The sequence below is a fragment of the Branchiostoma belcheri genome, unplaced genomic scaffold, assembly GCF_001625305.1.
Source record: "Branchiostoma belcheri isolate BF01 breed outbred unplaced genomic scaffold, Haploidv18h27 scaffold72, whole genome shotgun sequence".
Classification (NCBI taxonomy): Eukaryota; Metazoa; Chordata; class Leptocardii; order Amphioxiformes; family Branchiostomatidae; genus Branchiostoma; species Branchiostoma belcheri.
The window spans coordinates 1,159,431-1,170,406 of NW_017804376.1; the positions used below are offsets into that span (position 1 = coordinate 1,159,431).

At 40.3% G+C, this 10,976-nt stretch overlaps 2 protein-coding genes across 2 annotated transcripts; both read right to left on the reverse strand.

Moving 5' to 3' along the window:
- Positions 1 to 78: 78 nt before the first annotated feature.
- On the reverse strand, positions 79 to 5,548 carry LOC109485096 (neurexin-4-like). The gene is made up of 7 exons (XM_019788531.1): positions 5,278 to 5,548; positions 4,318 to 4,402; positions 3,868 to 3,969; positions 3,588 to 3,731; positions 2,418 to 2,572; positions 1,967 to 2,099; positions 79 to 1,414 (listed from the first exon to the last, which is right to left on the reverse strand). Exons 1-7 carry the CDS (start codon positions 5,347 to 5,349, stop codon positions 1,242 to 1,244), a joined length of 864 nt encoding a protein of 287 aa, XP_019644090.1. The 5' UTR covers positions 5,350 to 5,548; the 3' UTR covers positions 79 to 1,241.
- Positions 5,549 to 6,032: 484 nt separating this feature from the next.
- Positions 6,033 to 10,834, reverse strand: LOC109485095 (contactin-associated protein-like 2). Its single transcript, XM_019788529.1, has 7 exons — positions 10,664 to 10,834; positions 10,147 to 10,231; positions 9,222 to 9,365; positions 8,813 to 8,950; positions 8,313 to 8,467; positions 6,873 to 7,005; positions 6,033 to 6,658 (listed from the first exon to the last, which is right to left on the reverse strand). Exons 1-7 carry the CDS (start codon positions 10,733 to 10,735, stop codon positions 6,483 to 6,485), a joined length of 903 nt encoding a protein of 300 aa, XP_019644088.1. The 5' UTR covers positions 10,736 to 10,834; the 3' UTR covers positions 6,033 to 6,482.
- Between the last annotated feature and the right edge of the window lie 142 nt (positions 10,835 to 10,976).

Genomic DNA, 10,976 nt, shown 5'->3' on the forward strand with positions numbered 1-10,976 from the left:
CACAAATTGAAATGCCTTCTTGTTTTTGTCGCAAAACATAAAAAAAGTGATAGCTAAAAATGAAATTCCATTATCATTTGATAGAAATAACATTTATGATATTCTAATATAATAAGTAAAATCGTATTCTACGATGAAAATTGTTCATCAGTTTGAGTAAACGTTTGATGGTGTTTACTATTTATTATTTATTTTGGCAAACACAAAATAACAATGAGTTGAGCTGCTGTATGTACAATGTATTACATGCCACTACCTGTTATACGATGAATGAGTAAATCTTTCACAAAAACCAAATAAATGTTGACAAAACAAACATCAAGTCCACAAACCACTCTTTGCTTTAGTTTGAAATATGACACATTTTCTGTTATTAGATGTAACACTTCCGTCACCATTGACACCTTAGGCCTTGTATCATTTACTGCTAATATAATGCCTGACTAGAAAGTAAACATTTGCAACGAAGATACATGATGTTTACCTTCTCATGCCGGTCTAGCCATACAAAGTGCTGGTCTGTTTATTCTTACTCAAACACATTCATGTATACATGGTAAACTGTCCCTTACTGCGTTACATCATGTAATCCAACATCACAGAGTGTCTGCTACAACACTAGTTACCATAGTGATAGCCACCTGGTCCAGGTCATTGTCAATATGCGTTTGGAACGGAAGAAGAAACTGAGCAAAAATAGTATGTTTTCCTTCTGCGAGGGTAAACATAATTAGATCGTTCACAAAGCGGTGCGTGTCATGACATACATGCAACTTGGTGGTTGAATGTGTTAACTTATAAAACGCACCTTGTCAACAATAAATTCAAAACTTGTAGAAAATGCAATAATCAAATTGTGTTAAGTCTGTACTATTACAACACATGTGTTTCAGGCACATTTGACTGTTAACTGCTGCACCGATTTATATATACTAGTATTCAACAGGCAGACAAGGATTCACACAACAGGGCTCGAAATTTATTTTTGGGAATAGGTGCACTGATGAAAAAAAATGTGGTGCACCAACTTAAAATAAGAAGAATGTCAGCAAAAACTAATTATGTTCCATTTCTAAAGAAACGTGCGTACTACAATAATGTTTTTTTTATTTTTATGACACCTACCTAGATGTCAATAATATGCAGCATTTTAATACTATTATACATTAAACATCTTTACATAGTAATTACTAGTACGTAAACCTACAAATATATGGAGAGAGAGAGAGAGAGAGAGAGACTCAGGGATAGCAGATAAGTTTCCCCAGGGTGTAGTAGCCATCTTCTTGAGAACCACCGGTATCCCCGAACCTGAGCTGGGTGACCGGCAGGTCATTCTTGTGAGACAGGAACCCAGAATCCTCACGCCATGTTAAATCATTGGCGTCACAGTAGCAGCTACCAGAGCAAGCGCCTGTTAGACGAAGGAATATAGTGAAACAGAGGCTTTGTTTGTGTTGTGGATTAAAGATGTGTGGGTTAAAAGAAAAGCAAAGAAAGAAATTCTGTGATCTGTCAAGCATCGAATTGTATTGACACAAAGAAACATAACCACTCAATGAAGTGTTGAGAAGTAAAAGAAGCAGAATAAACAAGAAAGGTAACATTTGCAAAGCAAATGCATAATGTTTACCTTCGCACATGGTCTGCTCTGTTTATTCTTACTTATTCTTACATATATATATATATATATATATATATATATATATATATATATATGGTCAGACAGGGGTCAAAAAGATTGGAACATTATGTAACCCAACACTAGTTACCATGGTGACAACAAATCAGGTCATTAGCCAGGTCAGAGGTTAGTGTTTGGAGAAGAAGAGGAAGAGGAAACTGGGCAAAAACAATGTTTTCCTACGGTAAACATAATGAATGAATGAATGAATGAATGAATGAATGAATGAATGAATGAATCGGGAATAAGCTTGCGTGTGGAAGGTTGGTGCTTAATAATTACCCGTTTCTCCACAGGCACATTTCCCACTCCCAGGACTGGCACCTCCCCAGTAGTCAGCCTGGCGACCGTCCCAAGTCACCCACCAGGCATAGGGTGTGCTGCCACTCCAGATCACGGAACCATGGCATTCATACTGGAAGTACATATTTGGCAAAGTTTCATTTTTATTTTTTATCATCAATTATGTAAATTATTATGTAAGTTCTGCTGCAGGACACACACACAATACCTCCATTTTTCACGGAGGTAACAAGACTAGATCTCAGACTTGTTCCTGACATAAAAAGCTGTCAGCCACAACAACATCGACACCATAGCATGTCTAGGACAAAAAATACACAAACCCTGAAGTTATGTTGTAGTACACAAACAATACCTCCATATCTCATGGAGGTAACAAGACTAAGTCACCAGGCTAACCTCTGGCACTTCTGAAATTTAGACAACACACCTTGATGTGCTGTTTGCAGGAGCTTGCTTGGTCCACCACAGCTCTCACTTGTTCCATGCTGTTCCAGTATGTCACATCCTTGGAGTAGCTACCTGGATTCTCAAACCCATTCACATGTGTGCGGGCCTCGCTGTCGTGGCTAATCAGCGTAATTGCTGAAATTGGAGTAAATATCACTACAGTGTTCAAACATTAGACAGGCACAAGTAGTTAAACTTTGTGCGTGTGTGCGCGTGCGTGCGAGTGTGCCGTGTGTGTGTGTGTGTCTGTGTGTGTGTGTGTGTGTGTGTGTGTGTGTGTGTGTGTGTGTGTGTGTGTTAAGACTAAGGGTTACATTTGCTTTTCAATGGTCTCCGGAATTTGATGTCACTGACTTGTAACACACTCTTTTACAATTTAAATGCTTACAACAGTGAGCAGATTATTATTGGAATGAGCAGAGCACTTTGGACTAATCTCTCTGGCTGTTCACAGCTTAGAGGTACGTATCCAAGATTCTGTCAAAAACATCTCTGTTACATAGCGGATCATAATGAACCCCAGCGGGGGTCTTCACGCTTCGTTAAAAATGGAAAAATCTCAGGATTTATTCAAAAGATCTCAATATTTTAGACAAACTCTTGAGATCTTATGAGACAATCTTGAGATTTTTCATGACAATCTCAAGATCTTTCAGAAAATCTTAAGATGAAAATGAAAGGTCTCAAGATATTTCCAAGTTTTTTTCAAAGCATCTTGAGATTTTTTCATAGCATCTCGAGATGCTTTAAAAATCTCAAGATTCCCTTTATAAATCATGAGATCTGTAAAAAAATCTTGATATTTTTTAAAGCATCTCGAGATGCTATGGAAAAATCTCAAGATGGTTTTAAAATATCTTGGAAGATCTTGAGACCTTTCGTTTTCATCTTAAGATTTTCTGAAAGATCTTGAGATTGTCTCATAAGATCTCAAGATTTCGTCTAAAATATCGAGATCTTTGGAATAAATCCTGAGATTTTTCCATTTTTAACGAAGCGTGAAGACCCCCACTGGGGGTCATAATGATCCGCTATGTAACAGAGAAGTTTGTGACAAAAGATTGGACATGTACCTCTAAGCTGTGAACAGCCAGAGAGATTAGTCCAAAGTGCTCTGCTCATTCCAATAATAATCTGCTCGCTGTTTTACGTGTTTCTCCCTGAAGATCACACTGAACAACCATCGGCAGGACCCCACGTCCGGGTCCGTCTGGGTCGATGACGTACAAAGTCTGGTCATGAATTCCACTTCTTTCTGCCACTTCAGTGCAGCTGGACGGTATACTGTATGTACCTGTTTTGAGAAAAATAGCAGAAATGCGTGTGTACATGACAACTTTAGTTTGTTATACTTTTTTGCCATCTCAGTGCCAAAAATGTGATGATAAGGGTTTAACCAGCTGGAGTCTTTTACAAAGCATACGCCTCACCTCCTGGGCCAGGCATGGATGTGGTCTCGGTTCTATTCTCTAGGTCGGACAGCCTCTGCTCGAGCTCCCGATACTGCCTTTGTAGTTCATCAATCTCTGCGTCTTAAATTTAGACGAGAAATGTTGAAATATTCGAAAATAAGTATGCCACCTGCACCTACTCATAGCTATCAACCAATCGACTACCAAGCGCCTAATAAAAGAACTAAATTCCGCTCTTTAATGTTTAATGTAATTTGCTATTTTAATGATTGATGGTGCGTGCAGTGTCATATATATGTGAAAATTTGACATACTTCATGTCATATGTCACTCATTGTATATATATATAACATGCCAGTCAATTTTAAATAAAACTGATACTCTTATAGTAAAACATCGAAAGGTGCTACTAGATACCTAGATACCCTCCAAAGTCTATTCTATTGTAACATATGTTTACGACCATACCTTTTGTTCCACAGGGACAGTCTCGGCCATCCCTACCGTCCCTCCCGGGCAGACCTGGCGGGCCCTGGACAGAACAACTGTGTACCTGATAGTATGGGAGAGTGCCAAATCAACTACTCAACTATTATGCTGTAGGGTAACAAGCACTAAGCAACAGCACAACTACCACATCACGGACCAAAATCAGACCGCTGATAGCCCCGCAGTGCGGTGGGTTCTTTAACGTTGGTGGGTGTGGCTCTCCTCAAACACGGATCCGGATCCGGACATCCATTTAACGTCCTATTCGAGGGACGTCCCTAACCGACGTTGGGTACTCATTTCCACCTGAGTGAAGTGAGGAAAGGCGTTACAAAGGGGCCAAGCTTAAGGGCACAAGATCAGTGATGACATGCGTAGGATGTCATCACTGATCTTGTGCCCTTTACTAGTAAGTACTTACCGCGTACTTACTATATACTATATATATATATGTACTTACCGCGTACTGACTATATATATATATATATATATGTATATATATATATATATATATATTTATCATCATAGTAAGTACTTTTTTTACGTTAAATGGTCGATTACCACCTTTACATGCAAATGGTCGTGTGGCGTAAACGGTAGTAGTGTTCGGTTCATGACCAAGGGGTCCCGGGTTCACGAATCCTACGCATGTCATCACTGATTTTGTGCCCTTGGGCCCTTTCACAAGTTGTGACGCCTTTTCTCACTTCACTCAGGTGGAAATGAGTACCCAACGTCGGTTAGGGAGAGCCACACCCACGGACGTTAAAGAACCCACCGCACTTATCGAAAAGAGCAAGGGTCCTTCCCTGTGTGAGTGGTTCCAACCTTACAGCCCAGCAGATTGTAGTTACAAAACTGGTGTGTTACGCCTAATAAAGAAGGCGGTTATGCGAAACAAACACGTTGATCTGTACTCAGTCGGTAGAACTTACGTACCCCTTGGACGGACTGGCCTGAAGCGAAGCCCGCGGTGACCAAGAAGAACATCAGACAGACAAGAAACTTCATTTTCGCAGCTGAAAACTGGGAGAAGCCAGTTATTATCAAGAACTTCGGAATAGTGCTCTCCTTTACACCTTGTGTAAATTTTTAGGGCTACTTCCTCGTCGCACTTCCTCTCGCATATTTACACCTTGTGTAGATTTTTAGGGCTACTTCCTCGTCGCACTTCCTCTCGCATATTTACACCTTGTGTAGATTTTTAGGGCTACTTCCTCGTCGCACTTCCTCTTGCATACATTACAAGCACCAAGGAGGTTAAATACACTTAATTGCATTTAACCTACTTGCATGCCCGAGTGAACTCCAATATGCCCTTCTGAAAAGGGCTTCTTCTGAAGTCGTGAAGACGTCATCTTTCAAAACATGAGCAGTGGTGCCACCTAGCGATTCTGTCAGGAAGTGCAGCGGCGAGCAAGTCTGGGCTGGTGACGAAACGATGCATTGTGGGTGTTACGAAATATGGCGAGGTCTAAAACAGGTGTTTTTTCTGCACAGATTACACAAATTGAAATACCTGCTTGTTTTTGTTCCAAAACAAGAAAAAAAGTAATAGTTGAAAATGAAATTTAATTATCCTTTGATAACATTTGATATCATAACATTTATGATATTTTGATTTGATAAGTAAAATCGTATTCTACGATGAAAATTGTTCATCAGTCTGAGTAAAAGTTTGATGGTGTTTACTATCCATTATTTATTTCGGCAAACACAAAATAACAATGAGTTGAGCTGCTGTATGTACAATGCATTACATGCCACTACCTGTTATACGATGAATGAGAAAATCTTTGACAACACAAAAACCAAATAAATGTAGACAAAACAAACATCAAGTCCACAAACCACTCTTTTCTTTGGTTTGAAATATAACACGTTTTCTGTTAAATGTAACACTTCCGTCACCATTGACACCTTAGGCCTTGTATCATTTACTGCTAATATAATGCCTGGCTAGAAAGGTATCATTAATATTTGCAAAGCAAATGCATAATGTTTACCTTTACATGGTCTAGCCTTACAAAGTTCTGCTCTGCTTATTCTTACTCAAACACATTCATATACAATGTATATGGTAATCCTTCACTTGCTACATCTACAGCACATGCACCCAGTATTTCGAGCCCTGGCACATAGACTCAGGGATAGCAGATGAGTTTTCCCAGGGCGTAGAAGCCTGCTTCACTCGGAGCATCATCGGTATCCCCGAACCTGAGCTGGGTGACCGGCAGGTCATTCTTGTGAGACAGGAACCCAGAATCCTCACGCCATGTGTTCTCATTGGCGTCACAGTAGCAGCTACCAGAGCATGCGCCTGTTGGACGACGGAATATGGTTACATTCAGTCTTGTATGGTCAAATCATTTTTCCTGGAACTATCGCAGAGTGGAACTGTCTCCAAGTACAGTAGGGGTATTATGGATTTAAGATGTGTAGGTTAAAAGAAAATGCAGAAATTCTGTGATCTGTCAATACATTGTGTGAAAACAATCAAACTTTCATGCTGAAGGTTAGTGCTTTATGATTACCTGTTTGCCCACAGGCACATTTTCCACTCCCAGGACTGGCACCTCCCCAGTAGTCAGCCTGGCGACCGTCCCAAGTCACCCACCAGGCGTAAGGTGTGCTGCCATCCCAGATCACTGAACCATAGCATTCATACTGGAAGTAAGTATTTGGCAAGGTTTTATTTTTATTATCAATTATGTAAATTATCCGAAGTTCTGCTGCAGTACACACACACAATACCTCCATTTCTCACGGAGGTAACAAGACTAGATCTCAGACTTGTTCCTGACATAAAAAGCTGTCAGCCACTACAACATCGACACCATAGCATGTGTAGGACAAAAAATACACAAACCCTGAAGTTATGTTGTAGTACACAAACAATACCTCCATATCTCATGGAGGTAACAAGACTGAGTCATCAGGCTCTCAGTCATGTTAGGTAAAAAAATTTCAAAAACTATCGGTATTATTGGAAAACTTAAACATCTTCTTACTCAAAAAACCATTATTACCATATACAATAGCTTAATATACCCATATCTAACCTACGGGAATATAGTCTGGGGATGCGCCTACAAAACCACACTACAGCCCCTAGTATTACTCCAAAAAAGATCTGTTCGTTCAGCCACCGGCGCCAGTTTCCACGCACATTCTGCACCTTTGTTTACAAAACTTAAGATTTTGAATATTTTTGATATAAACAGACTTCATCTGATGCTATTTACGTTTAAATTCCTTACTTATTCTCTTCCAGACACATTTAACGGTCTTCTAAATCTAAATTCCCATTTTCATACTTACCAAACTCGACAAAGTGCCCATTTCCATACCCCCCTAGTTAGAACGTCCGTAGCTCAAATGAGTGTAAAATATAAATGTATAACTACTTGGAATAATCTCCCGCTCTACCTAAAATGTTTAACATCAATAATTAGCTTTAAACGAAATCTTAAAAATCACCTACTTTTCTTTCCCACCGACATTTGATATCTTATTACTTTGATTTCACCTGTATAAGTTTGAATTTCTTTTTAAAATTCATTTATTTTTTTCTTGAGTTATTGCTTCAATTCTGCCAATTGTCTGTACTGCAGTTAAAGTTCTGTTAACCTATGTTCTAACATATCATTTCTAATTAGCGTTATTTATCAATCACTTTTGTTACTCATTATTACTATTTGTTTTATTACCATTATCATATTGATCATAATGATCAAATGTATTAATTACTTATTGTTATTTATTATTACCATTTGATTTGTTAGCATTATTTCAGTTGTTAATTAATTTTGTCGGGGAAGATCCCAGACAAGCCACTATGGCTTGATATCTTTCCCCAGCATTTTATTTTATTGTCAGTAATATGTTCATTTTATTGTTCTTAAATATATGCGAACCAATAAACAAACAAACAATCAAACAAGGCTAACCTCTGAAAATTAGACAACGCTTACCTTGATGTGCTGTTTGCAGGAGCTTGACTGGTCCACCACAGCTCTCACTTGTTCCATGCTGTTCCAGTATGTCACATCCTTGGAGTAGCTTCCTGCACCTTTAAACCCTTTCACATGTGTGCGGGCCTCGCTGTCGTGGCTAATCAGCGTAATTGCTGAAATTGGAGTAAAGATCACTACAGTGTTCAGACATTAGACAGGCACAAGTAGTTAAACTTTGTGCGTGTGTGCGCGTGCGTGCGAGTGTTCCGTGTGTCTGTGTGTGTGTGTGTGTGTGTGTGTGTGTGTGTGTGTGTGTGTGTGTGTGTGTGTGTGTGTGTGTGTGTGTGTGTGTGTGTGTGTGTGTGTGTGTGTGTGTGTGTGTGTGTGTGTGTGTGTGTGTGTGTGTGTGTGTGTGTGTGTGTGTGTGTTAAGACTAAGGGTTACATTTGCTTTTCAATGTTCTCCGGAATTTGATGTCACTGACTTGTAACACACTCTTTTACAATTTAAATGCTTACGTGTTTCTCCCTGAAGATCACACTGAACAACCATCGGCAGAACCCCACGTCCGGGTCCGTCTGGGTCGATCATGTAGAAAGCCTGGTCATGAATTCCACTTCTTTCTGCTACTTCGGTGCAGCTGGATGGCGGATAACCTGTTGAGAAAAAAAAACTAACTTCTATTTTTTTCTCAGCAATGCCTCCAGTGGCGACTCAGTCTATTTAAGGGTCAATTAAAATCTCAACGCACTCTAGTGACCACTAGTGTAATGACACCGTGGTAATGAAAGTTTCCAAATCTGGCCCCGTGTATGTTCCTATCCACCATGGTTTGAAATGAAATGACGGTTGAAGTTTAGAGCTGTATTCATAAATGCTTAATACTTAGTGGTGCATTTGTAAAATAACATTTGGGGTAGTTCTTACCTGCTGAGTCAGACTGAGTTTTGTTCCCGATGCGGTCCTCAAGGACTGACAGCCTCTGCTCAAGATCTTCATTCTGTTGCCTTAGGCCTGACGTCTGGTCTCTCAGCTCCTGATACTTGCTTTGCAGTTCACTTATCTGTGTGTCTGTTGAGGGAGGTGATTAAGTGTACTCATGTTACTTGAATATACGTCGGTGAAGGTTAGACATCCAGGTAATAAAATACGCCAAAAAGCTGTCAGAATCACTGACGAAAGGTAGTTGATATTACCTGAAACGCCTGACCGTTTCAATCATATCCAGTTGCTTGAGTAACTGCTTTTGGCGTAACTGGAATATAATTCTTTATGGAGTCAACATAAAGTTCAGGGACTTTCGTATGGTCGTCTACAACTTAAGATCTAACAAAGCTAGATACATGTATGAATATAGAAAGAGACGCAAACAAACCCGGTCTTAGATGTGAGGAGAGGTATATTGTAGGAGGTATGAGATTGTTGAACTCTAGTTACTTGTATTTCATAAAGATCTGTTATGGTGCTACTAAATTCCTTCCCGCACCAGGTGACACATAGGGCATCGCCCATCTCCTTTCAATAGCCATTGGGCCACACAACAACGCAATCGCTACAGCAGGGGGCTAGTCCAATTGTATTGGTGTGTGTTCAACTCTCATACTACATTTGTAGTACTCTTTCCCAAATGTTGAGTACAAAGCAGTATGTAGCATTTTTAAAGTCTTTCGTATGATGACTCGGCCGGGGATCGAACTCACGACCTACGAATGCAAGGCGAACGCTCGGTGTCATTGCACTTGGTGCAATGGCCAAATAGATATATTTACGTCTAACGGATAGCACTACTAACCATGTTCACAATTTTCAATTCTGGATCAGTCGTAAGTTCGTAACGTATATATAGTCGTACCTTTTGTTCCACAGGGACAGTCTCGGCCATCCCGACCGTCCCTCCCGGGCAGACCTGGCGGGCCTTGGGCCGAACAACTGTGCATCTACATGTATGTAACAGTATAATGTGAAATGAAGTTGTTCTTTGACTTATCATACAATCGTAGGTTTAGATTACCGGTCGAACACCAAAGGTACATCCTAAATTGAAGGTTTTCTTTTTACATGCCCTTCACCGTAGCCCCCTTTTTGAAAGTAGCAACATCAAGTTAAGTCACTAACGTCGAATGGTCGATTACCACCTTTGTTTTTGGTTATAACGTCAATGCCGGGAGCACCGCCTCCCTCCCTGTTTAAGTTACATGCAACTGAAGTTACAGTCCCGTCTTACGCAGCTTGTAGTTACCGGTACAAAACTGGTGCGTGTGTTACGCCTAAAACTAAAGGCGGTTTACCGGTTATGCAGAACAAACAAGCAAACAAAATCTTGATCTAACTTATACTCAGTCGGTAGAACGTCGAATTCACCTACCTACCCCTTGGACGGTCGACTGGCCTGAAGTGAAGTCCGCGGAGACAAAGAACACCAGACAGACAAGAAACTTCATTTTCGCAGCTGAAAACTGGGAGAAGCCCGGTAAGAACTTCGGAATAGTGCTCTGCTTTACACCTTGCGTAAATTTTATGGTTACTTCCTTGTCGCGCTTCCCTCGAGTGAAATATTATATGCCCTTCTGAAGACGTCATCTTTCAAAGCGTGAGCAGTGGGGTCATCTAGCGATTCTGTTAGGAAGTGCAGCGGCGAGCAAGCCTGGGCAGGTGACGAAACGATGCATTGTGGGTGTTACG